The sequence below is a fragment of the Cladophialophora yegresii genome (assembly GCF_000585515.1).
Source record: "Cladophialophora yegresii CBS 114405 chromosome Unknown aczIN-supercont1.5, whole genome shotgun sequence".
NCBI lineage: Eukaryota > Fungi > Ascomycota > Eurotiomycetes > Chaetothyriales > Herpotrichiellaceae > Cladophialophora > Cladophialophora yegresii.
Window position 1 is genome coordinate 3,120,975 of NW_006913049.1, and position 25,253 is coordinate 3,146,227.

Consider the following 25,253-nt stretch of genomic DNA (forward strand, 5'->3'; position numbering starts at 1 on the left):
TTTCGTCCGCAGTAGCTCGATGACGTCTAGACCCGTGGTGAGTCGAGCGTTCTGGTGCTCACGGTGCCTGAGGATGCATCGATCATGCATGATTCGTGTCCTCCCTTGTCCCAGTAAACACTGCGCTGCAGTATCACACTTGTGAATGCACTTCGGTTCGGCGCTTCTTGGTGCTTCATACTCCAGGACAGCTCGCACCTGCTATTTTGACCTTCGATTGCTACGCTCACACCGTTTCACTTTTCTACGGCACAAAGCTCCTGCCGCGTCACGATTTGATGGCTGGCGAGGTATGAAGAAGACCGCCACTTCCAAACCTCGTCCCAAAGTCCCAGACTACTGTGACGTCGAGGTACGACACGATGACCGAGGAGAACCAATCTGGCCTGCTCCTGAGGACGCTATGGAGCAGGCAAGGGCTTTCATAAAAGAATGGTATCTTGACCGATTCCGACGACTGTTATTGTGACGAACCAGTGCTAACCTTAACAGTGCAGAAAGTGGCAAGAAGACTCTTATAGTGCCAGACAAAGATGCCGATGGCCTCTCGTCCGGCGTCATATTGTATCGGACGCTGACGGCTCTCGGTCTCGATCCGACTCTGATCGACGTGCATCTGGTTCAGAAGGGCTCTACGATCCACACGCAACCGGAACGTGAAGCTATGGCAGCTAAAGACCCGGCCTATGTCATCGTCCTCGACCAAGGGTCCATAGCAGCACCGCCAGTTGTCGATTTGCCATCAACGAAGTCCTTGATCATCGATCACCATTTGAGTGATCACTTCCCGAACGATGCTCAGGTAGTGTCAGCATGTCATTACCCGCCCGTGTCAACGTCTTCCCTGCTCACTTATGAGATCTGCAAAACCCTTGCTCCTGCAATTGCCACAGACTGCGCCTACCTTGCGTGCATTGGCACTCACGGTGACCTGGGAAACACGTTAAAATGGTCGCCACCATTTCCTGACATGAAGGAAACCTTCAAAACCTACACCAAGAAGTCGGTCAATGATGCGGTATCACTCGTCAACGCACCTCGGCGCACTGCCAAGTACGATGTGATAACCCCATGGACAGCACTTCTCGCCTCAAGAGATCCAAAGGACCTCCTGAGCAATGGCCGACTTCAGAGTGCCCGCGCAGAGATCAATGAGGAGGTGGAAATGAATACACATACCCCTCCGAAATTCAGTGCTGATGGCCGAATTGCTGTTCTGCGAATCAACACGCCTGCTCAAGTCCACCCTGTCATTGCTACCCGCTGGGCGGGATTTCTCAACTCAAAGGCGCTAGAAATCGTGCTGTGTGCAAACTCAGGCTATCTACCTGGCATGGTAAATTTTTCTTGTCGTATTGCCCGCTGTGCCAGGTCAAGGGATCCCCCAGTCAATATCATCGAGAGCTTGAAAGCTGCTGCGGATCTATCCACTGATGGTTTGAAAGACAGACTTGGACAGAGCTTCGCTCGAGGTCATAAAGAGGCCAGCGGTGGCATTGTACCTGTTGAAGCTTTTGAAGAGTTGATGTCCTTGTTGAAAATTGGCGAGAAACCTGAAAAGAAGGACGAATCAGAAGAGCCGAAGCAGAAGAGGGCAAAGACTATTGAAAAGAGTCCACAGAAGAACACGCTCACCAACTACTTCCGCAAGCCTTAGCGTCGTACGCACCTCCTCAACGGCCCAGTTCGCTTGTCGCCATCGTCCTCGCGGTTTAGCATCTGGTATTCGCCGTACAAGTCGCGCAAGACAGTGGGCAAAGTCTCTTCATGTGCGATGTTAATGAGCCATTGGGTTATAGGGTCGTCACCTCAACAAAGTGGCCGCGTATTCTCTCCGACAGTCTCAAAAGCAAGCGACTCTCAAGAAATGCAGCACAACCGTGCGCCTGCGGCCCCTGAGACGTGGCATGATCCTGTCGCTCGACCTCGAGGACATCAAGTCTGACCGCGATGCTGAAACTTATGTTTGCCGTCGTTTGTATAACACTGTCCCACGCCGTCTTTCTGCGGGCCATGATGATGCATGCATGGATCTATGAAGCAAATTGCATGGCTTGTTCTTGCTTCGCGTTGATTGTTGTCAGCAACACTGCCATATCGGGTGGACCACTTCTGGGCTTGTTGACCTACGCGGGAACATATCAATTTCCTACGACATGCAGATCTGCGCAAAAGCACTACTCCCCCAAGGTCACGGTAGCGCTTCTCCAATTAAGCGTACTCGTAGGAGGACTGTCAGCCGACCGGCCGCCCCCACAACACCTTGTTATAAGAGAAAACACCCCGCTTGATTTGGAGACTGGCAATATATTTTCACACCTGCGGAGAACATACTGCGTATACCTAGGTACCAGCCCTCCTGCCTTGTTCGTTGATACAACCCGCCAGACATCTACAGAACGCGAGACAACCGGTGCAGCGGCTTCGGTTCCCGCACTGGATGCTCGATAAGAAAGAGACTAGGGCTGTCCCATCGTCTCAGACAGTACAAGTACCCGGGATCGAGAATGCCGCGACGCCTCCCCCCGATGGCGGCTACGGCTGGGTATGTCTGGCCTGCTGTTTTACAGTCAACTGTTTCACTTGGGGTGTTGTATCAGTAAGTGACGAGGCCTTCACCTATGCATTCGGGCGGCACTCCCTACATATCTCCCATCCGTCTGTGCGGCAGCTCACGAGTACAGTCTTACGGCGTCTATCTATCGTACTATCTGACAAGCGACGCCTTTCCGGAATCTCGACCTTTGGACTACGCACTCATTGGCAGTCTGAACTTCGGGATCGCAATGCTCTCGGCTCCCATGACCACGCGTCTGGCGCGCTCCTTTGGTATCAAGCCACCGATGCTAGCTGGAGCCGTGATATTCGGAGGGGGCTTTATCGCCGCGTCGTTTGCTTGGCGCATCTGGCATCTTTACCTCTCGCAAGGCGTGCTGGTCGGGTTGGGCGTCGGCTTTGTCTACGTGCCCAGCATTGCAGTTCTCTCGCAGTGGTTCGGCAGAAGAAGAAGTCTTGCCAACGGCATCAGCTCCGCAGGTTCAGGGGTCGGTGGCTTGGTCTTCTCGTTCGCCAGTGGCGCCTTGATAGAACATCTTGGGATCGGTTGGGCCCTCCGGGTCACTGGAGCCATCGCGCTGTTAGCATTACTTGTTGCCGCGGTCTTCCTTCGCGACCGCAACAGTATCATTCGACCAGAGCAGCACCCGCTTGACTTGGGCCTCGCATGGCGGGCAGACGTCTTCTTACTTCTTTCGTGGGCCTTTCTCAGCATGCTCGGGTACATCCCACTACTTTACTCGCTCTCGGACTTCTCACTCTCGATCGGACTGTCCAGACAACAGGCAACGCAGGTGACCGCCTTTCTTAACATGGGCACTGCGATCGGACGACCCTTTATTGGCGTTGCAAGTGATCGGTTCGGCCGGTTCGGAGTGGCCACCAGCCTGACTCTCCTCTGTGGGCTCTCATGTCTTGCTATTTGGATCCCGGCCACGTCCTTTGGAGTCACAGTGTTCTTTGGCATTCTGAGCGGAGCAATCTTGGGAGTATTCTGGATGGTGCGTGCGCATGCCTCCCAGTGCTAGCCCGTGCGTTCAATTCAAGATGATTCGCTGACTTGCACTTGCCAGACCATCGCGCCACTTTGCGTCGAGGTTGCAGGGCTGAAGCAACTTCCTTCGCTACTTTCGCTCTCTTGGCTGTCTGTTGTCCTGCCGACCACATGTGCGTCCTCAATGACTTCCTTTCGCTCTTGTTGCTGAGGGTTTCGTGCTAACATGCGGTCAATCAAAAGTCTCGGAAGTGGTGGCGCTGTATCTTCGCCGGCCCAGTCACGCCCATCCGTATTTATATACCCAAATATTCTGCGGCGTTTGTTATATCTGCGCCAGCTTTTGCCTTTGGGCCGTGCGCATGCTGTGTAAGCGACCAGGTAGACATGCTGAAGGAAGAAACTAGCGGAGAGCCACAGATTTCGAAGGAAGCAACTAGCGAGCTCTACTAGTCAAGCTATCTCTGAATGGCCAAGAAAGGAGACCCATTGACACAGTGGCCCATAACTGGTACATTGACGGCGGTCTTCTAAGCTGTCGGCTCTCCCACTGGATCCCTACTTTGCACTCGACCATTTCTCGGCGTCATACTCCTCCATAAGCCGAGTGTACTCTTCGCCCGCTCGAGCCCATCCACTTATCCCATCCAGCAGGATAGCACTAGTCATTCCATCGACCTGCCGATCATCAAGCATGTCTTGAAACCACCCACAAGCGCGTGTCCCACGCCCCTTGGATGAACCTGCATGCCGGAACCGTGAGCGCCCAGCCGCACCATGTGAAATGTCTGCCGTGAGAAGAACCTACCACAATACCAGATCACGGTCCGTACGCCAGCACTCTGACATAGATTCAACAGAGTCGGCAAGCTAGGATAAAGGCTCTGCGCAGGCAGGTTGATAGAACCTTTGATCGATCCGCCCTACAATATCGCCCATGTCACGAGTAAGCCATTGGTACTAGTGAGCCGGTCAACATAGACCCATTATGCCACTTCACACCTCATGATCCGTCCTGCGCAGGTCGACTAGGAGGAAGTCGACGCCTGGTTTCTGCCCCTCCTGAAGCCACTGCAGTAATTCTTGACGAGTCACCACCACTTTGGGCGATTGGTTTCGTGGCGTCGGATAGGCCTCGTGCCAGGCGGGCGGTTGGGCCATTGCTCAGTACCACGGTATTGTCGAGCTGACGGGGCGGGGCCACCGAAGTCGAAGGTCGAATCGTCGGGTTTGGTAGTTAAGGTACAACTGCTACGCTACGCTCTGCGGGATGAGAATGACAGGTTCACGCAGGTGTTCAGACCTTTGAGCGGGAAAACACCGCCGCCAATTGAACAGAGCGTTGGAAGCATGTCTTGGCGTGACTCGACTTAGTGACACGCGTCATTCCATTCGTTGAAGCATCGCACCAATCGCAACTCCGCGTGGTAGTCACTCGCGCGCTTTGATTGGTCAAAAATTTCTCCCACTCGGTTTACCGCCACACGAGAGTGATGGTGATGGACAATATATGGCTGGAGGAACGCTCGTCCGCACGCTATATCATGTACCAGAGCTTCTTTGTAATTATCGACTAGAATTTTACTTCACATAGTGGTACAACACAATCTACACATTTTCTTCGCCGGACGAAGGATCAATATGTCACACCCCCGTGTGGACGCTGGCGCTGGAAGCGAGCAAAAGACCATTGTTGATGTACCCACCGACATTGACACAGAGAATCAGCAGCTTCACAAACAGGGGGACCAGAAGAGATCAGTATATGCGGGCCTAGGGTGGTTAGACCGCCTCCTCGTCCTCTGGATCCTGTTAGCAATCATCGTCGGCATCCTGCTGGGCAATTTTGTCGACGGTGTCGGGCCGGCTCTCCAGAAGGGCAAATTCGTGCAGGTCTCTGTGCCCATAGGTAAGAGGCAACGAACGATACTCTTCTTCTCCCCCACGACTAACTGGATCTTCTGTGCGGCGCAGCCGTCGGTCTCTTGGTCATGATGTACCCGATCCTGTGCAAAGTCAAGTATGAGACCTTGCACCGCGTATTTGCGCACCGGCAGATCTGGATTCAGCTGGGCTTCAGCGTCGTGGCCAATTGGATCATTGCGCCTCTTCTTATGGTTCGGCCAACGCTTCGAAGCCTTTGTGTTCGATGGTATGCTGATGAGGTACTCTAGCTCGGATTGGCGTGGGCTTTCCTGCCTGATCGACCTGAACTGCGGAACGGGCTCATATTCGTGGGCTTAGCACGCTGTATTGCCATGGTAAGCGCGCCAACGCATGTCCGTCCCATCAAGAACTTACTGACCAGACTGCGTCGCAGGTGCTGATCTGGACAGGCCTCGCTGGGGGCGATGAGGAGTATTGCGCCATTCTCGTGGCCTTCAATTCCATCCTGCAGATGGTCCTCTACGCACCGCTGGCTATCCTTTTCGTGAACGTCATAAGCGGCGGCGGCGGCGGTCCCGAAGTCGCATACGCAACAGTCGCCCAGAGCGTCGGCGTCTTTCTCGGGATCCCGCTCGGAGCTGCCATCGCCACGCGCCTGGTCCTCAGGAGTATCAACGCCACGTGGTACGAGCGGAAATTCCTGGTGTGGATCGCTCCATGGTCGCTCTTGGGCCTGCTGTACACGATTCTCGTCCTATTCGCGTCCCAGGGGAAGCAGGTCGTTCATCAAATTGTCTCGGTCGTTCGGGTGGCTGCTCCGCTCGTGGTATATTTTGTGGTTATTTTCTTCGTGACGCTGGTGATCACGAAACGCCTCGGGTTCGGATACAAGCTCGCAGCGACTCAAAGCTTCACTGCCGCCAGCAACAACTTTGAGCTGGCCATCGCGGTGGCGGTCGCGACTTTTGGAGCTAATAGCGACGAGGCGCTGGCTACCACCGTCGGCCCGTTAATAGAGGTACCGGTTTTGATCTCGCTTGTGTATGTTGTGAGATGGATCGCTGGTCGCTGGAACTGGCAGGACTGATCACATGGGATGTTGATAGCATAGATATGTTAGCGCGGAGTCTGTGTGAAGCCTCAAATCGAGTACTTGCAGGTCCCAAAGAGAACTTGCAGAAAAGTCCTTGATGTGTGTCTTTGTGCACCCAGACAGCAATATGCGAATCGCTTAGTCAGCCGGCGATCATGATTGGTCAGAGCCCACGTGGGTCACCCACCCTTCACCTTTTTCGGGTCTCCGGAGTGTCAATGAGATTTTTATATTCAATGAAAATGTATCAAGAGGTCAAGAGCTGAATGAGAATCGCGGAATACCTCTTGCTGCCGCCGTGTCCTCGGAATGCTATTTCTCCGTTCTTAATCCACTCATACAACGGTTGTGAAAGAGGCTGTTCATGCTAGAAAAGATGAACTAAGGCCACGTACCTTGTTCCATCGGATGGGCCCTGCATCACATCATGGTTACTCGAGTACGCACAACCGAACAGAACCGAATCAACCAACGCAATCTCCGCGCTCGACGGAAAGCGTACGTCCAAGAATTGGAACAGCGAGTCCGAAAACTGGAGAATGACCGGATTGGAGCCACAAAAGAGGTGCAAGTTGCAGCTCAGCGCGTGCACAATGAAAATCGACTTCTCAGAGCGCTGCTCGAAACAAAGTTTGGCGTCGGTGCACATCAAATCAGCAAGTACCTTGCCGAAGTCAACAGCAGTACAGATATTGGGACGCAAGTGTCCCGCGGCCCAGCAAATAGCGTCGCCTTGTCGACACCGTCGGAGCGGTTAGCATCCAGTCCTAGTTTCCCAAGAAGCCCAGCAGAGGCGAATCGGGCACGGGCGATGCAACATTCCGACATCGCAGGATCAACGAGTGAGCTGGGAGAGACACAAGGCTGCCAGGACAGCCCAGAATTTTCCCATCATGAACGCAGGCCTCCTACTTCATCCTCGACCGGCGGAGAGGCACAACACCCAGTCCATGTTGAATTCCCGACTCAATTATACAGCAACAGATACTTGACGCCACAACAGACTCCATCTCCTGCAGGGCTCCAACCAGGCAACCACAGATGCGAAGCCAGCCTAGGTCATTCCTCCTCCGCCACCCCTATGAGCAAACGTCCTCAAAGCTCATGTATCTCATCTCACAAGGGGCCCGATCCACATGCTGAAGAAACGTCATGCGAGGAAGCCGCCACGATCATTGCAAGCCTTCGTGGCCACGCCACCGCGGACGACGTATGGAATGAGCTAGGTTGTGGGACAACGCAAGTCTGCAGGGTGAAGAATCTCGCGGTTTTCGAACTGATGGACAAGGAGCCTTCTTTTCTAGGGACATAAGCTGCGGCATGACATTAATGACACTCCCATTGCTTGGATGTGTCGGCTTCCGAAGTCCCTTCCTTGAGCCTTGGCTTCGTGCCTGCCTCGTCGCTGGTGTGATGACATGTCCCATTTTCGCCTAGCTGAATTACCAGGGCATAGATAGCTGTTCTCGCGAGGTGCTGCGAGCCGCAGACAAGGACGTCCTGGAGCCGCGCGCTATACAACACGCTGCGGTAGACCTCTCAACCGAGGATGACGCCGGCATGCTCTGTGCAGATCTTGGAATACTCCCCAATAGCCAGAATTGAAGCCAAACTCCCAGCCATGCGCCTTGTGAGAAAGGGAGGACATGAAGCAATTCAGAAGATTACCCAGAGACAAGAAACGGGGTGGAACGGGAAAGGTGACAGCGACTCGTCAATGAGGTCACACGCCAATGGCCAGCCGTGCTACAGATGACAAGTATCGCTTCCGCACGCGAGATCGAGGACGAGGACGAGCCAAGTCATTCTGATCCGCGACCATCCCCCAGTCCTGTTCGTCTAGGAATGTCATGACCCATGAAAGAGACGCAGGGACTATGGAGGCCGCTCGGCGATTCACGTTGTGTTGCGGAGATAGGAAAGAAAAAAAGGCCGCCCTTGTTAGGGAAATGGAAACCTAATCCCAAAAGCCGAGATCAGGGGATATTGGCGGTCACCAGCTTGCAACTCCTAACTCCCAAAACGCGCCGGCTGATGCCACGTCAAGGACATCACGCTTAGAGGATATAGTATGAATCCTTCTTCGTTCGAGAGCTGCCGATATGGATTTGCAGAAGTATGTACTGTGGTCTCTGTAACCACGACGATGCGACAGCGCCATTATATACACGCGTAAGTAAGGCTGTGTCGTCGGAAGGAATCCTCACTGTCCATCGCATGCCACCGAGCAACCATCACAAGTTCCACCTTCTCTTCTCTCCGCGCTCCTGATATCTTCACTTCTGCAGCTTCCAGAGTCAGGATCACCACTTTGTAAGTCAACTCACTCACGCCCCTTCGGGGTCAAGAAGCCCACTTTGTAGCTCGACTCCCTCACTCCTTCCCCTCCTCTCTCTCCTCCTCGCCTTGACCATGACATTCTTCTGCTGATGAAACCAGCCCGCCCACACCTCCCACTCCCACTGACCCTCGTCATCGCGCACCATCTCAAAGTCAAAGTCCCGCAGCACGACGGGCAAAAGCTTATACATTTCCGTGTTCGTGATATGCCTACCGATGCAGATCCTCTTGCCGTGGCCAAAGTGCATCATGTGGCGTTCCATGTAGGCTGCGTTCTTGCCACCGTCGTTGTCACGCAGCCAGCGCTCGGGGATGAACTCCTCGGCGTCGGCCCCGAAGACGGTCTTGTCAAAGTGCACGGCGTTCTGGTTCATGATGACGCCCGTCCCGGCGGGGAAGAAGCGGCCCGAGATGTCGACGCCGGGCGGCGGAACCACGCGCGGCAGACCCGTGCCCAGCGAGGGATGCACGCGCATGGCCTCGAGCACCACGGCGTGCAGGTAGGGGAGTTTGATCGCGTCGTTGAATCGCACGGGGTACTTGAGCGCTCCGGAAGCAAAGGCGTCGTCGACCTCGGCGCGCAACTTCGCCAGCGTGTGCGGGTGCTTGTGCAAGAAGTAAAAAATGGCCGTGAGGGCGATCGACGTGGTGTCTGAGCCGGCCCAAATGATGGCCCAGATCTCGGTCGTGGCGTCGAGGATGTGGAAGTCGTTCTTGTCGTCGTGGGCAATGTCGATCAGCTTGCTGAGCGTGTCGTGCGGGTTGTACGGTCTGCCGGCGGCCATGTCGTCAAGTCGCTGTTTCATGGCCTCGTGGGCTTGTTTGATCGTCGTGGAGAAGCCCTTGGCCCCGGCCCGCGTCTCCGGGTACAGCAGCTCGGAGAGAAAGTACAGGCTCCGAAACCCCCAGGGGATGTTGTTAAGGGCCGCGACAGGATTGGGCATCACGTCCATGAGGTGGCACCACTGGCCGTAGTCGATGTTGTCTCGAATAAAGCCGAATCCGCCTTCCTTCCCGTAGAACATCTCGCCGATCACGTCAAAGGTGTACTTGCGCAGCCAGACGGACATGTCAAAGATCTCGCCACTGGCCGCGAACCGCTCCATCTGCCGGTGGAAGAGCTCGATGACCCGGTCCACGCACGGTTCGTACTCGAGCACAGCGCCCTGCGTGTAGATCGGAGCGACCATGCGCCGGCGCTCCGTGTGCCGAGCCTCATTCCGTTCCGAGAAGCCGTCGATCCGTTTCGGGTTGATGTTGGTGATGAAGTTGTCGTAGAATTCACCCTTTGGAAATTCATATTTGGAGCCGTAAATGGTCTCGACCGCCGTGGCGTCCATGATCTGCACCTGGTTGGGCGCGATCCTGACGAACTTCCCATACTTTTTGTGGATGGGCAGCTGGTGGTCTTGGGCCCGGCCATATCGGACGGCGCGGAAGTACCACAGGGTAGTAATCGAGGCCCAGAACGGGCCGGGGATGTCCTTCAACGGGTGGAAGTACCGATTGTAAATGGCGGTGCTGAGAGCGTAGACGATAAGACCTGCCACCAGAACTTCAACTCCCAAGACAGCATTGTCGAGTACGTGTGATAACAGGCCCATCCTGGTGTTGATGGAAAAGTCGTACTTGGGGAGAGGGGGAAAGGGTGACAAAGAGGAGTAGGGGCCCGCGGGACAAGAAATAGGAGAGGCAATTTTCGCCTGAAGAGGGAAATTCAGATACTCACACGTACCAACCGGCCCATTGCAAACGCCAGGTACCCATTGGTACTGGCGGACTGATGGGGTGCATGGGGAACAGTTGTTATCGACCACAGCACGCAACGACTGGTGGTCACCTACTGCGGAGAAAGGCCATGTTGCATGAGGAACGTACTTAAGCTCTGGTTCGGCAACCACGGTTCGAAGGGATATATCAATCGTCGAGTTACGTGGCATTCTGCCGGACCCTGATAAGCACCGCGTTCCTGATAGTGCATCGAACCATGGGCGGAGTTTGCATGGCTTGGTGACAAATGACAAATCCGAGACCAGTGTTTCCATCAAGGCGGGTTTTCTGTGCATGAGGACGAGCATCATGTGCTGTCCGTGGGATGTCTCAATGCGAGCTGCTGCAGTAAGCTGTGACTGCTATTGGTTTGGGGTGTCGATGCAAGAGTCTGCAATGGGCCGGCAGATGGGCACAAATTCCGATTCGTGACTGGCTTTCAATGTGAGGGGTCCTGGAAGATGATCCTGGTAGCACAAAGGTACTCAAGTATACTGTACCTCGTACAGGATTCGGAGGTCAAGCACGCACTGTTACACAACATGTTTCTGTCAAGCCATGGGCAGGCCGTGGGTTACAGTAGCGAAATGTCGACCGAAAGTCAAATGCTCGCCAAGCCCGGCACGTGCATGGCTTGAAGGGCGCGTCGGGCCTCTTCCGCCCGGGGCTGCCGCCGGTAGCTTTGGGCAACCTCGCCTGTTCCGCGCCAAACATCCGTTCCCCATCCTGAAAGTTTCCCACCGCAGGCAGCGGCTCCCTTGCCAGAGCCGGGCTACTATGTGCTAGCAACTTCCAGGGCTTGGATCCCGCATCGCTGTGACCATGGACTCACTCGTCCTCGCCCCCCTCGACAACATAGAAACCCACCTCACCGCGCTTATAAGCACCCTCACGCAAACCAACACCTTCTCCAACGCGCCCCAACTCGCGGAAGATCTCCTCGCCGATGATAACGACCTCACGTCCTCGCTCGCCCTCCTCCAACGACACCAGCACAACTACGCACGGATCCTCAGCCTCCGTGAAGAAGTCACGTCCCTGCAGGACCAGCTGAAAGACACGGTCAGAAAATGCGTCGCGTTCAAAACGGAGATTGGCGCGATCAACCCCGCCATTCTTCAAGATGATTCCGAGGACGAGGATGAGGACGCGCATGGGGCTGACCACGAAGGATCCGTCGCAGAGGTGGATTATCATACGCTCTTGATGTTCGCGGCACGGATCGGCAAACACAACACAATCGCAGCCAAAGAGGCAGAGACCGAAGCTGTGCGGAGAAAAATCGCCGCAAAATCTGGAACGGTAAACGGTGCCCAGGCCCAGGCCTCGATCACGGAACCCCTTACGACGCAAGACACTGCGGGACCCGATGGCGAACCTGGCATCGAGAAGGACAACAACACGGTCGAAACCACAGCCGAGCTCTCTCGTATCGATAATGCTATCGCGATCGACCGCGCCCGTATGGGCATGGCCTTCCCCGACGGACCCTCCCTGCGAATGGGCGCACTGGGTCAACTCCAGCTTTTCAGGGAACGACTGGGGCAGCAATTGTCGAGCGGCGGCGGCGGCGGCAATGACGACGAAAATGCCAAGCTAGTTCAGGAAGCGGTGGAGCGGGAAGTGGCTAGGATGGTGAGGGAAACAGAGGATATCGCGCCCGAGCAGGAGGTGGAAGAGGAGAGCACTACGTTCCCGGAGAGTCCTGTTCTGGGCAGACGCGAGGACCCAGCGTCGGGGGCCACGCGACAACCCCCTATCAGCCAAGGTCAAGCTCAAAGAGCACCCAATCCGCCACAGATAAAGCGGAAACTTGACCTAGACTTCCCTGATAGCGATGATGAGGAGGATGACTGAAGAGGGCGCACTGCTCAGGATTTTGGTTCAGAGGAGCCCTGGCAGACTGGATTGCTAAAGAAAGTGGCTCACTAGGAGGTTGCTACAAGCACGGATATCACAACATCACTTGAACCGAGCAACTGCGGACTTTGGCAGTCGAAAGGGAATAGCGGCGACGACGCCATTTACAACAACGCAGCAAGCCTTCAGCTCTCGTTTTCGTCGCCGTAAGTGCTCCGGGAAGCGCTGAATCCAACTCCGGCGCTGCTCTTTGCATGCCACCTAAAATTCGAACTTGAGACCATCCTCTCCCGCCACTCATCCAATCTGTGAAGCCCATCTTCATCTTGTGCAGCCGCCCGAGCCTCTTGTGTTGATACAACAGCCCCCACCATAAGCCCTTGAACAGCTTGGGTGCATCTGCAAGCTCGTCATACACTGGTTCTGCTATTGGATATTCGTCCCTCACATTTGCTCCCCTCGGTCACAACAGCCTTGGAGCTGCCCCCAACACATTCCTCGACTTCCCGCTATGGTCCTGCCCTGCCACTGCTCCGTCGTCGCCTCATCCCAAATCCCCTAACCTCTTGATGCTTCGGCACCTTTAATCCCGTACCTCTTCTGTTTGGGTCGAACTCCTCATCGTCGTCGTCGTCCTCACCATCGTCTTCAGAAGGCGTCTCACTCCCAATGATATCGGACAGATTGGACGATTGGGGTTCGACATCGTCGGCTGTGACCTCGGAATCGTCAAGGATCATGTCACCCTCAGCACTGGCATCCGAGGACAAGGGCGGAGTGGCCTCGGCGGAGGTGGTGCCCATCATCGCTGTTGTGGTTTGTTGTGGTGCAGCGCAAGTTCTTTCGTACATCTCCATGTCGAAATACGGCAAGTCAGCGGAGTCCGCAGGAGTGTATGCAGCTGCGGAAGCTAGGTATGACTGTTGAGCCTGCGGGAAACTCTGCTGCCGTGAAGTTGGGAAGCCATTCTCGATCTTACCGTGAGAGCTGCTGGTTTGGATGTTTTTGTTGGTAGCGAGGAGGTATTGTTTGTACCAGTCTACCCGCGGCCGGCCGCTGAGTCTAGCAGTTGGTTCGGCATGGGAGCCAGCAATTCCCAGTCTATCATCGATGTCGTTGCCAGTCGCGAGGCGATAACTCGGGGCGGGAGCATATCGGTAAGTGGGCGAAGTCGTTATGGATTCGTCCAGGAAATGCATGCCTCTGGTCGGAGATTCACTGCCGGCGGCTCCATTCCTGACGAAAGAAGTATCATGGTCGTTGCAGAGACCATCAGCAGGCCCGAGATTTTGCGTTTGGATACGAGTGGCGGCACCGGCTACGGGTCCAGAAGTTGAGTTTAGGACTGCTCGCCTAGTTCTGGCTGACACCGGCTGTTGGGTCAAGTCTTGCCGAGCAACATTCGCTATGGTGGCCGGTATATATAGAGCCGGATATTGGTCTGATTCAGGTGCTGGTGCAGGTGCCGCGGAACGGTTCTGAAGATGTCGAGCATTGAAAGCAGCTTTTTGTCCCTGCAGTCGACCAAACACCGCCTCTTGTCTGGACCCATCCGAAACCGCCACACGCTCTGCTTGCTGTCTTCGTCTTTCAGTCTCCGGGTACTCGGGCTCGCACCCCGTCTCTTCCAATTCAACTCGCTTCTCCTCCAGCTTACGCTTAAGATATTCCCTTCTACGCGACTCGTGGATGTAACGGTGATAGTGTTGCCTCATCACCCAATCCACCTCTATCTTGGAATGAGCGGGTCCTTCGTAAGTCATGGTGTCTTCGGGCTTGTTGTGCTGGTCAAGGCCGTATCTTAGGTTGTGCAAGGCCTGTTCCCAAGTATTGCTTTGTGGCAACATGGCTTCTCCGGGTGAAAGCAGTTGGAAATCGGCAGGGTTGAGATGGGCTTGTCCGTCGTGAGTCGCCCGCGGGTCGGCCGCATTATCCGTGACAAAGTGATCTTCCATGATGAGGGCCACCCAGTATTACAGACCAGTGAATAAATGCACGTCTTCAGATGTGGCGTGGTGGTGAGGATGGAACGGGTTGTCAGTGGGCAAGTCATCTTATGACTGCGCCGCGCGGATGGAGAGTGAAGATGCATTGATCGGACTGTCATGCAAGCAGCAGGTGAGGCAGATTTGAAAGGCCCTTGTGATGGTGCGGTTGCCGTGTGTGAATCAGGTGGTGAGGAAAAAGGTGGGCATTGAACGCAGTCAGTAACGACTCACCGTCGTGCTCTTGTCAGCGTCATGACAACTTCACTTCACGACTTGAGTATGTGTCTCTGCCTTGCCATGATTCATCTTATGCTTCAGTGTCTCTTACAAAGGACGCCTGGCAAGAATTGGTGAAATCAAGAATCTGGATTTTGTTCATCGTCGTCTCTGGTAATCTTTCCACAACCGTGATGGTAAACACTCAACTCTTCATAGACTGAAGTTGCAACAGAAAGCGCCGTCGAAGAGAGTCGCAGTCCCCATGTCGATGGCCCCGACAGTCGCCATATCCAGTCCTGGACCCATTCCATCGTTCTCAAGACAGGAGCTGCTCACAGTGCCACTCGTGAGTCTCATGCTCTTCGTACGGTCTTTCCTCTCACAAATTGTGCGTCAAAGCAGGTACGAACCGTGCCATTGAATGAGATGACAACGCTTGCTTGAACAGCAGCTTCAAAAGCTATTGGCGACGGACAATGGTAGGGTAATGACTTCATGGCCTACTTTGGTTGCTATGGCTTGCGTTCTCCATTCGCTGATGCACCACGAGTTTGCTGCTATGAGATAGGGCACATTCCCGGCCGCTCTCTGTCACTGGGAATTAACCCAGCTGAAGAAGCGGAGACCTCTTCCCGAGACCGAGCCAAGAAATCGAACACAGGTCGGCTCGATGAGAGACGTGGTCGTTCGGCGAAGAAGACGAATGTCACAAACTGCTCACACTTTGACAGGGTTAAGGTGAAGCCATCGTTAATGTCCATCGATGGTGCTCAAATAGTTCGAATTCGTCGTCTAGATCATTAATTAAAAATAGTGCTATAGAAGATGGAAGCATGGGCGTCCTGCTCGTCAAGTGCCTCGCTTTCCCCAACCACTGAAGAAGCCTCCAGTGCTTGCCGATGCTGCATGAGAGGCTTTTGGCGCCTCCTTCGTGCCTGGGCTCGGTGTTGATGGTATGGGTGACTCAGAACTGTTGGCTCGCGTGGTAGGAGACAAGGTCGTGCCTCCTAGAATTTTACGCAGTGCGTCCAGCTTGGCTTTGGTCTCTTCGAGCTCCTGTCTCGCAACCGCTTCAGCCGTCTTGGAGTTGACCAGCTCAAGCAGGATAGCGTCGTTTGAGACAGGCTCATGATTTTCAGTTGCCAGGACTGCTTGCGTGTTGAGGCTGCTTGATCGTTTTGAGTACGGCCCGGCGCTGCTTGACCGGCTTGCTTCCGGTTTACCCAGCTTCAGCTCCCTCAGCCCGGAGTTCTTGGGTGGAGGCAGCTTGAGATCCGGAAACTCGGTGACAGGCGTGTACAAGTCAGCAGGAGAATCGGGCACCGAGTTGTTTCGAGAGCGCAGTTCACTGACTGTGCGCTCTAGCCGCTGCTTATCACGGTGACCATCCTGTATACGAGCTCGGGCATCCCGCAACTGCTCCTTCAGAGTGTGGTGTTCGGCTTCCCGCTCATCCAGTTGTCTCATGAGGTCGCGGCATTTCGTTACCTCCGCCTGGTGCCTCTCTTTCCACTCTGAAACCGCATCGCGGAGCTGAAGTTTTGACTGATCCACCGATAGGCGCTTGGGCTCTCCTCGCTTGAGTTGTTGCTGGGCCTTTAGCATCACATCTTCTAGCTCTGCGGTGGCTTCTGAGTCATCTTCCCCAGCGAGTTCCTTGATCTCGGCGGTTTGCGAACGAAGGCAATCCAACAGTGTGCGTGCGATTTGCCGGTCCTCTTCGCGCTCCTCCCGCTCGCTTTGGAGCTCCTGAGCAAGTTCGACCTGATGCCGCTGGACTTTGGACAACTCGGTGAGCAGTTCTTCAATCTGCTGGTGCAGGTCGCGGTTGCTCGAGCTCGGAGTAGGTACGATCGCTGACGAGAGGCTAGTGGCCATTGATAACGTGGCTTTTCCCGGACCGTCGTCCGAAAATTCGGTGGCTAGCGTACCCGCCTCAGAAATGGTGGTCTCAACCGAATTCAGGGTTGACGTCAAACTCTGGCCAGAAGAAGACTTTCGGATGGAGACGTTGTTCCCAGGAATCGTGAGGCTCAGGTTTTGCGACCTTGATGGTGCATGCACTGACCCTGCCCAAAATCTGCCCAAGAATGAGGCTGCCGCACTTTTCAGCGACGGCCCTGTTGTTAAGTTTTGCGTATGTCTAAAGCTGGCCTCCAAGGTTTGCAGAGACTCCTGGCTCACTAGGACGGTCAGAGACACAAAGTCAGCGACCAAATCGTCCGCATGTTGTGCGTAGGTATCCCATAGTCCCCTGGAGAGTAAGAATTGCAGGGCGTCTTCAAATTCCCTGAATCCAAGTAGTTTCTTCTGGTTTCTCTGCATCAGAGATAGAGCTACCCTCATCAATGTCTCCGTTGCGCCTTCGGATAATATGACATCGTAAATGCGTAGTAACATAGGCAGTGGACAGGTGACGGCAAAGAATGATAGAAACCACTGGGATACGTAGAGCGGTTCGACTTTTAGCTCTTCGAGATGAGCCGCAAGCTCCGGCAGGTGTCGGCTGAGTAGCTGCTGGAACTGGTATATTCGAAGATGAAGTCCGGATAAATCAGGAAGATAGCATGAGCGCAGGTCGTAGTTCTCCATGAGCCTGCGTCTGATCAGTACTGTTCCCAGTGAAATTGCCTTCGTCACATACCTAACAAGGATGCAAAAAGCCTCCGGTTCGCTCATGTGCATCAGCAGTGGTCCAACCACAAAGCCTAGGCCTTGACAATATCCGATCTTTTCGTCGTACAATGAGAAGGATTTCAGGACCTTTCCAAGCATGCGCTGACCATCGCCATCCTTTTCCCGAAACATGTCGACATTTGGGAAGCTACGTCCCACGTCCTTGCCGATCAGACCATCGTAGGGACTCGGCTGATTCGACAGCCGCTGATACTCGGAGTGCAGGAAGCCATCATGTGCTCGGGCAATGCTGGGCCACACGACACCTCTTAAAGGTGGTGGTACACCTCCTCGGATTTTGTTGGAGGTCAACGTGGGCAGCCTCTGGGCTGTTTGGGTGTAGTCCTGGACTAAAGCTGCCCAGAACTCCAGCTCGGTCATCGGTGGAGCAGGCAACAGCGAGTATCTCAGCGACTCCGGCTGAGGACCGGTGACCATTCTCTTTAGCTGGTGCATGGATGGTGGCCGGGTGTTCTTTCGCGGTCGTGAGGGGGTCGAAATGCCAGCCTTCGGGTTAACGGCCAAGGCTGCGTTCTCCTTCTCCAGGCGTGCCAGTAGCAAGGCGGTAGACTATAGCAACAGTTAATGGTGTCAGAGGCCCAGGGGAAAATGCAGCCTCACCTCGTCTGTGGCGTCATATTTGGCTTCTTGTTCTTCCGTCTTCTCCAGGCCTTCCCAATTGACCGAATTCATCGAGACGGAGCTGTCCGAAGTTCTCGACGACGAACGACTCGTACGCGTTGACGGCGAGCCGCTGTGGGGGACGGAGACCTCCTGTGGGATATCACGTTCATCGATGATATCAAGGTCAGGGTCGAAAGGAATGTCTGAGAGTCGTACTGAGACCATCGAGCTGCGCGGGAGAGGTACATTTTCCGGTTCGACGTCACTGTCTTGCTCCATTACGTGCTGAGAAGGTAGGTGGCATGTACCGTCAACATCTGCCATCTTGGTCGATATCGTAGAGTCGCATACAGACAGCCTGCCCAAGTTCGAAGCGATGTGCAGTTGGAAGGCGGGGTGGTAGAGAGGCCGGGCAAATGAGTGAACCCTGGCGGTGGTTGGAACTTTTCAACAGCGACGACACTGGATGTCAACGATCACAATGAGAGGCTGCTCGCGAGGTCTTCCAGCGACCGTGCGAGGGGCGTGTGAAACGGTAAAGAACGGACGTCGTCGAGGACAATGAAGGAGGTGGAAGTGAGCACGGAGCGCAGGAACAGAATGCTTGAGCAAGTGCCAGTACCAATACCAATACCCGTGGTGGTGGGCCAGGCCGCCAGGGGCTCGCCGAAACTATGAGTTTGGCACTACGCGTAGTACAGTATCCAGTAGCCTGTTAAAGTGGCAGCGCCCAATGCTCGGTCGCCCTCGGTTCATGCAATCTCGGCTGGCTGCATCTAGCAATGGTACTGTGAGTTCTCGCAGTGTCTGCTGGTATCTGATCGACATTAGTGTTAAAGTTTGCACGCACGAATGGACTGTCAATTATCATATGTCGGCGACGCTTGTCGACTCTAAGGGGGTGGGCGAATGCGGCGCTACCTACCGTTGTAACATACGCCGTACCTAGTGTGGTAGGTGTCTAGCCACCGCTCTAACATTCGTGAGGCACCAAGTGCTACAGCTGCGACCACTACCTAGGTACTCGTACACTTCGACGAGAGTACAAGATACACGCCATCACGCCATCATTGAGCCGGGGCATCACAGGCACAGAAAAGGTCCAGGTCGAGACTTAGATCAAGCAGCGCTGGAGAACGCATAACTGAATCCTCCAGTCAGCTCCACCCCGTATATCGCAACTCTCTCTTAGACCCTCTTCACGTGGTCGTCACCGTGAAGAAGCGGCATGGCCCTGTGGAGAGTGTATTGTGTCCAGAAGCGGTTAGCGTCAAACTTTCCAAATCCGGCTAGCGCTGCACGCTGTGACGCGACCTGTTAACAAATAAACAACAGCGAAACCGCGCGCTGTGCAGGCCTCCCCGACACCACACAGTACACTGTACACTGTACACTCCCCGCAAGAGGAATGTACTCCTGACAATCATTTGCCAGCCCCCTGCCGGGCACTACAGTTATCTGACAGACCTCACTCGGCGCTCGCCTCGGCCATGGAAGACTCAATGTTCGACATGGAGGACGGTAGTTCGGACTTCGAACCTGTCACCGTAGGTCTGGATCGCCAACAGTTGCGAGCGAATCTGTTAACACTGTCGACTAGAAACCAAAGGCCAAGCCTGTAAAGAAATCGGCCGATCCGAAACCTGCGGCAAAAAAAGCAGCTGCACCAAAGGCGAAACCTGGTCCGAAGCCCAAGGCGACAGTCCCCAAGAAGCGCTCTAAGAAAGACGCGGAAGATGAGAGCCTGGTTAGCGACGCGGCCGACGCCTTTGATGACGAATCCCTTCTCGCAGACACCCCTCCTCAGGCAAAGAAGGTCAAGCCAAACCCGAACCCTGTCAAGGGGAGCCACAAGAAGCCTCTTGGTGACCTCGTCAACGAAGCAATAGGGACCGATGGCGCAAATGATTCACCACAGCCACAAAGAAAGAAGCGCGTATCTGAGCAATACCAGAAGCTCACCCAATTGGAGCACATCATCAAGCGTCCTGACACATACATTGGTTCGGTCGAGCGTACAGAGAAGCAAATGTGGGTCTACAATACCGAGCAGGACTCGATGGAGTTTCGTGAGGTCTCATACGTTCCCGGAGTCTTCAAGATATTTGATGAAATCTTGGTCAATGCAGCAGACAACAAGCAGAACGATAAGAACATGAACGAGATTCGTGTAACCATCGATCGCGAGAAGGGCGAGATCAGTGTCTGGAACAACGGTCGCGGCATTCCCATCGAAATCCACTCCAAAGAGAAAATCTACATCCCTGAGATGATTTTCGGACACCTTCTCACTGGCTCGAACTACGATGACAACGAACAGAAGATCACGGGTGGCCGGAATGGTTACGGCGCCAAGCTTGCCAACATATTCAGTACGGAATTTACAGTCGAGACATCGGATTCGAGGCAGAAGAAGAAGTACAAGCAGACCTGGACGAAGAACATGTCTGAGATGGGCAAGGCGAAGATCACCGATGCCAAAGGCGAAGATTACACCAAGGTTACCTTCTTCCCAGACTTTGCAAAGTTTGGCATGACCGCTATGGATGATGACTTGGAAGCGCTATTCAAGCGTCGTGTCTACGACCTTGCTGGCACCTGTAAGGGTGTCAAAGTGAAGCTCAACGGCTCTGCAATTCCGGTCAAAAACTTCAGAAAGTACAGCGAAATGTACACCAAGGCCATCAAGAAAGAGCGGGGCGATGAGGCTGCCAATGATGCCTCGGATATTATCACCGAGTCTCCTGATCCTCGTTGGGAGATCGGATTTGCTGTCTCAGACGGCTCTTTCCAGCAAGTCTCCTTCGTCAACTCCATTGCGACAACCTCCGGAGGCACGCATGTCAACTATATCGCCGACCAAATTGTCAATCGCTTAATTGATGTCGTGAAGAAGAAGAACAAGGGTGGCGCCCAGTTGAAGCCGAATCAGATCCGGAACCACATCTTCATCTTCGTCAATGCACTGATCGTCAACCCAGCCTTCACATCCCAGACCAAGGAGCAACTTACCACGAAGTCTAGCCAGTTCGGAAGCAAATGCCAGGTCTCCGAAGAGTTCATGAAGAAGGTGGCGAAGACTCAGGTCATCGAGAACATTCTTCATTTTGCTCAGCAGAAGGCTGATCAAATACTCAAAAAGTCTGATGGGAGCAAGCGCAGTCGCATGAACAACCCGAAGCTCACTGATGCGAACAAAGCCGGCACCAGAGAGGGCCACAAATGTACACTGATCTTGACCGAAGGTGACTCGGCCAAAGGTCTGGCGATGGCAGGACGATCCGTAGTCGGCCCAGATCTGTTTGGTGTCTTCCCACTAAGGGGTAAGCTGCTCAATGTCCGAGATGCCTCAGTTGATCAGATCTCGAAGAATGCCGAGATCCAGAACATCAAGAATTTCTTGGGCCTCCAACACAAAAAGAGCTATACTGATACAAACGGCCTCCGCTACGGTCATTTGATGATTATGACCGATCAGGATCATGATGGGAGTCACATCAAAGGGTTGTTGATCAACTTCCTACAAGTACAATTTCCAAGCTTACTCAAGATCCCAAAATTCTTAGTCGAGTTCATCACTCCCATCGTCAAAGTTTGGAAGGGCGACCCGAAGAATCCCACGCAGTCCCGGTCGTTCTACACTATGCCCGAGTACGAAGCATGGAAAGAGGCTCACAAGCACGAGAAAGGATGGGAGAACAAATACTACAAGGGATTGGGTACAAGCACCACCGAAGATGCACAGCAATACTTCAACGACATCGATAAGCACCATAAGGAATTTGACGTTATGCAGGACGAGGAAGCGTCCTTGATCGAACTTGCTTTCTCCAAGAAGAAGGCAGATGAACGCAAGGAGTGGCTACGACAATTCAAACCTGGCACATACCTCGACCACACCACGAAGAGCATTTCGTACACGGATTTCGTCAATAGGGAGCTGATACTTTTCAGTATGGCTGACAACATTCGATCCATTCCTTCTGTAGTCGACGGCTTGAAGCCCGGCCAGCGGAAAGTCATGTACGCATGCTTCAAGCGGAACTTGAAGAAGGATATGAAAGTCGCTGAACTGGCAGGTTTGGTTGGTGGAATGACAGCTTATCACCATGGCGAGGCTTCCCTTCAACAGACGATTGTCGGCTTGGCTCAAACCTTTGTTGGATCGAATAACATCAACCTGCTGGAACCATCAGGCCAATTTGGTACTCGAAACCAGGGAGGAAGTGACTCCGCAAGCGCTCGTTATATCTTTACACGCCTATCACCTTTTGCCAGGAAACTCTTTCACCAAGCCGATGAGCCTCTCCTCACGTACAATTTCGATGACGACAAGAAGATCGAGCCGGAAGTTTATGCACCGGTCGTCCCCATGATCCTTGTCAACGGCGCTGATGGTATCGGAACGGGCTGGAGTTCCTCGATTCCCAACTACAATCCCGAAGACATTGTGGCGAATTTGAAGCGCAGAATGGCTGGCGAGGAGTGGAAGCCAATGCAACCCTGGTTCCGTGGATTCAAAGGCGAGGTCAAAGAGACAGCCCCTGATCGATTTCAGTTTAGCGGTATTATCACGCAGACTGGCAACACTGAGGTGGAGATTACCGAGCTGCCCATTCGTACTTGGACGCAGGATTTCAAGGACAAGCTCGAGGAGATCATCAAGGCAGAGAAGACTCCGTCGTTTATCAAAGACTATAAGGACTACAACACCCACGACTCTGTGCACTTCATCATCCAGATGGATGAGAAACACATGAACGCCGCCATCTCAGAAGGGCTTGTAGAGAAGTTCAAGCTCACCAGGTCCGTAGCAACCTCGAACCTTGTCGCATTTGACCCTGAAGGCCGTATCACGAAGTACGCCAATGTGGAAGCCATCATGGACGAATTTTACAGCTATCGCCTGCAGCTGTATGCCAAGCGGAAAGAATGGCTCTTGCAAGAGATGCACAAGGAATTGAGGCGGTTCACCAACCAAGCTCGATTCATCCAGATGATCATTGATGGCAAACTTACCATCTCCAAGAAAAAGAAGGCAGTCCTCATTGCCGAGCTTCAAAAGCTTGGGTTCGATGGTTTTCCCAAGACTCAAGATGCAGCCAAGCACGGCGAGGAAGAGCCCGTTGTCGAAGAAGAGACGGAAGACGACTCTGTCGATGCCAGTTCCTATGACTATCTTCTTGGCATGCCTCTTTGGTCATTGACACAAGAACGTGTCGAGCGGCTGCAACGACAGATTGGTGACAAAGAAGCGGAAATTGATATCTTGATGAAGAAATCCAAGGAAGATCTCTGGGCTCATGACCTCGACGAATTCATTGCTGAGTGGCGGTTCCAACTGGAGGACGAGCACAATCGCAAGCGTAACATCCGGAAAGGGCGGCGTGTCTCGAAGAAATTTGCCACCGCGGCCTCTTCCAAGCCGGCCGTCAAGAAGCGAAAGGGACTCGGTGACGCTTTGGACGATGACTCTGACTTTGAGGCGTTCGTGCCCAAAGCGAAGAAGGCTGCGCCAGCTCCTAAACCAATCCAGCCTACAAAGCAGCGCTCTCTCGCGGCGTACGTTGCCCCCAAGACGAATGCTTTAAAAAGTGCGTTGGAAAAGAGAGCATTGTATACTGATGGTTCCAGTGATCCCGTCGAAGAATCTGAAATGGAGCCTGCGAAGCCAAAGGCTACCAGCCAAGCGAAAGCCGTGAAACCCGAATCGGATGCCGATGCTACTCTGTCGAAAGCTGGCAGTCGGCAGTCTCGTGCTGTAACTAAGAAGCCTACCAACTACGCCATATTGAGTGATTCGGACAGCGACAATGGAGACGGGCTACTTGCCGACCTAGGTGATATGGTCAAAGGGCTTCCTAGCAACCCCAGCACCGATAGTGGCAGCGAAGCCCGAGCTCTCTTCTCGAATTCAGTGTCGCGGCCAAACAGCAGTCACGGTTACAAGCCTATTTCCAAACCGATTGCAAAACCATCAATGAATTTTTCAGACGATGAGACTGACTACAAGATGTTGGCTCCTCAACAGTCTCCGAGACGGTCAATCATTGTGACGAACAAGGATGACACGAATCTCCGCGAGGAGTTGGATGACGAGACACATCCTGCGAAAAAGCCAGGCACGACGAAGGCGAAGAAGACGGTAACCGACGATAGTGAGAGCGACGCCGTCCTTCCGAAGCCTAAGATGCGAGTCTCTGGGAAGAAGACTATCAGTGACGATAGTGACAGTGACGTGGTCTCAACTAAGCCAGCTAAAAAGGCTGTTTCGAAGAAAGCTGCGAAGGATGAGCCACCCAAAGCAAAGAAGCCGGCTGCGAAGAAAGCTGCTCCGACAGCTAAGAAGGTTCAGCAGTCCCCGGTTGCGAAGGCCTATGCGAGGAGATTGGCGAAGAAGAAGGCGGTGGACTCTGACGACGAGATGGACGCTTTGGCCGACGATATTCTGAAATCGCCCTCCGCATCAGATTCAGATGAGCCTGTGGCAAGCAAAGCTGCGCCGAGACCAACGAGACGAGCGGCGACGACGAAGAAGGCAATGAGTTATAAATTCGACGATGACGACGATGAGGATGATGATGCTGGATTCCAGGATGATGGTTCGACCGCAGCATTTTCAGATGAGTAATTCACACTTTCGAAGTGAGTGAATGATGCGCAAGGAAGTGGTTAGGAGAAAAAGAAGTGCTCTGAGCTTACCGCCAGAGTTTCCTTTTGACAAGAAATGCAGCGGCTAAGGCCTGCCTGACCGAAGGTATCATGCTGTGACGATGGCATTGAATTGGCGTTAATATGATATCTTGAGTTTCGCTACTGATCACCACCGAGATCTGCTTGTCCATGGGCTCTGGTTGACATCTGCCAAGGGTCGGGTCGATCTCGTCGACAACGTGCGTTGCTATCAGCAAGCTTCCCGTGCCCGTCCCTTCCGATGCACCTCGTGGCTCTGCCACTTTCAAGTCATTCCATACTTCGGGCTTCTAGAAACAAAATCATGCGGTTGTGTTTCTGTTTGTGCAGCCTTGGCACAGTGTTTCTTTGTCTGTTCGGTAACGATTGCGAGGCTGACCGAATAGTGGGCCGGTTGTGCTACATACCTATGCAAGGCACCGCGGAGGAGGATGAAGCCGCACAGGCATCTGATAAACACACGTCACGATAACGTTGTGAGTCCTTCCCGAGGCGAGGTTTCTATAGGCTAACGACAGGTGGGTGTCTTCTCAAAGCTCCGTTCTTGGCCCAC

The 25,253-nt window shown here is 53.8% G+C and overlaps 10 protein-coding genes across 10 annotated transcripts; 6 read left to right on the top strand and 4 right to left on the bottom strand.

The window, feature by feature from the left end:
• Positions 1–292: 292 nt before the first annotated feature.
• A1O7_07856 (uncharacterized protein) lies at positions 293–1,657 on the top strand (the record flags this gene model as incomplete). Its single annotated transcript, XM_007761852.1, has 2 exons — positions 293–435; positions 493–1,657. The coding sequence occupies 2 exons, from the start codon at positions 293–295 to the stop codon at positions 1,655–1,657; spliced, it is 1,308 nt and encodes a 435-aa protein (XP_007760042.1).
• Positions 1,658–2,440: 783 nt separating this feature from the next.
• A1O7_07857 (uncharacterized protein) lies at positions 2,441–3,584 on the top strand (the record flags this gene model as incomplete). The annotated part of the gene is made up of 2 exons (XM_007761853.1): positions 2,441–2,599; positions 2,685–3,584. 2 exons carry the CDS (start codon positions 2,441–2,443, stop codon positions 3,582–3,584), a joined length of 1,059 nt encoding a protein of 352 aa, XP_007760043.1.
• Positions 3,585–4,108: 524 nt separating this feature from the next.
• A1O7_07858 (oxidoreductase) lies at positions 4,109–4,711 on the bottom strand (the record flags this gene model as incomplete). Its single annotated transcript, XM_007761854.1, has 3 exons — positions 4,109–4,293; positions 4,359–4,473; positions 4,553–4,711. The coding sequence occupies 3 exons, from the start codon at positions 4,709–4,711 to the stop codon at positions 4,109–4,111; spliced, it is 459 nt and encodes a 152-aa protein (XP_007760044.1).
• Positions 4,712–5,191: 480 nt separating this feature from the next.
• On the top strand, positions 5,192–6,524 carry A1O7_07859 (arsenical-resistance protein; the record flags this gene model as incomplete). Its single annotated transcript, XM_007761855.1, has 4 exons — positions 5,192–5,459; positions 5,525–5,667; positions 5,725–5,811; positions 5,871–6,524. 4 exons carry the CDS (start codon positions 5,192–5,194, stop codon positions 6,522–6,524), a joined length of 1,152 nt encoding a protein of 383 aa, XP_007760045.1.
• Positions 6,525–6,957: 433 nt separating this feature from the next.
• A1O7_07860 (uncharacterized protein) lies at positions 6,958–7,376 on the top strand (the record flags this gene model as incomplete). The annotated part of the gene is made up of 2 exons (XM_007761856.1): positions 6,958–7,283; positions 7,319–7,376. 2 exons carry the CDS (start codon positions 6,958–6,960, stop codon positions 7,374–7,376), a joined length of 384 nt encoding a protein of 127 aa, XP_007760046.1.
• A 1,481-nt stretch (positions 7,377–8,857) lies between these two features.
• A1O7_07861 (uncharacterized protein) lies at positions 8,858–10,474 on the bottom strand (the record flags this gene model as incomplete). The annotated part of the gene is made up of 1 exon (XM_007761857.1): positions 8,858–10,474. One exon carries the CDS (start codon positions 10,472–10,474, stop codon positions 8,858–8,860), a length of 1,617 nt encoding a protein of 538 aa, XP_007760047.1.
• A 988-nt stretch (positions 10,475–11,462) lies between these two features.
• A1O7_07862 (uncharacterized protein) lies at positions 11,463–12,497 on the top strand (the record flags this gene model as incomplete). Its single annotated transcript, XM_007761858.1, has 1 exon — positions 11,463–12,497. The coding sequence occupies one exon, from the start codon at positions 11,463–11,465 to the stop codon at positions 12,495–12,497; it is 1,035 nt and encodes a 344-aa protein (XP_007760048.1).
• A 512-nt stretch (positions 12,498–13,009) lies between these two features.
• A1O7_07863 (uncharacterized protein) lies at positions 13,010–14,455 on the bottom strand (the record flags this gene model as incomplete). The annotated part of the gene is made up of 1 exon (XM_007761859.1): positions 13,010–14,455. The coding sequence occupies one exon, from the start codon at positions 14,453–14,455 to the stop codon at positions 13,010–13,012; it is 1,446 nt and encodes a 481-aa protein (XP_007760049.1).
• A 1,101-nt stretch (positions 14,456–15,556) lies between these two features.
• Positions 15,557–18,076, bottom strand: A1O7_07864 (uncharacterized protein; the record flags this gene model as incomplete). Its single annotated transcript, XM_007761860.1, has 3 exons — positions 15,557–17,303; positions 17,352–17,953; positions 18,005–18,076. The coding sequence occupies 3 exons, from the start codon at positions 18,074–18,076 to the stop codon at positions 15,557–15,559; spliced, it is 2,421 nt and encodes an 806-aa protein (XP_007760050.1).
• A 1,421-nt stretch (positions 18,077–19,497) lies between these two features.
• Positions 19,498–24,638, top strand: A1O7_07865 (DNA topoisomerase II; the record flags this gene model as incomplete). The annotated part of the gene is made up of 2 exons (XM_007761861.1): positions 19,498–19,554; positions 19,608–24,638. The coding sequence occupies 2 exons, from the start codon at positions 19,498–19,500 to the stop codon at positions 24,636–24,638; spliced, it is 5,088 nt and encodes a 1,695-aa protein (XP_007760051.1).
• Between the last annotated feature and the right edge of the window lie 615 nt (positions 24,639–25,253).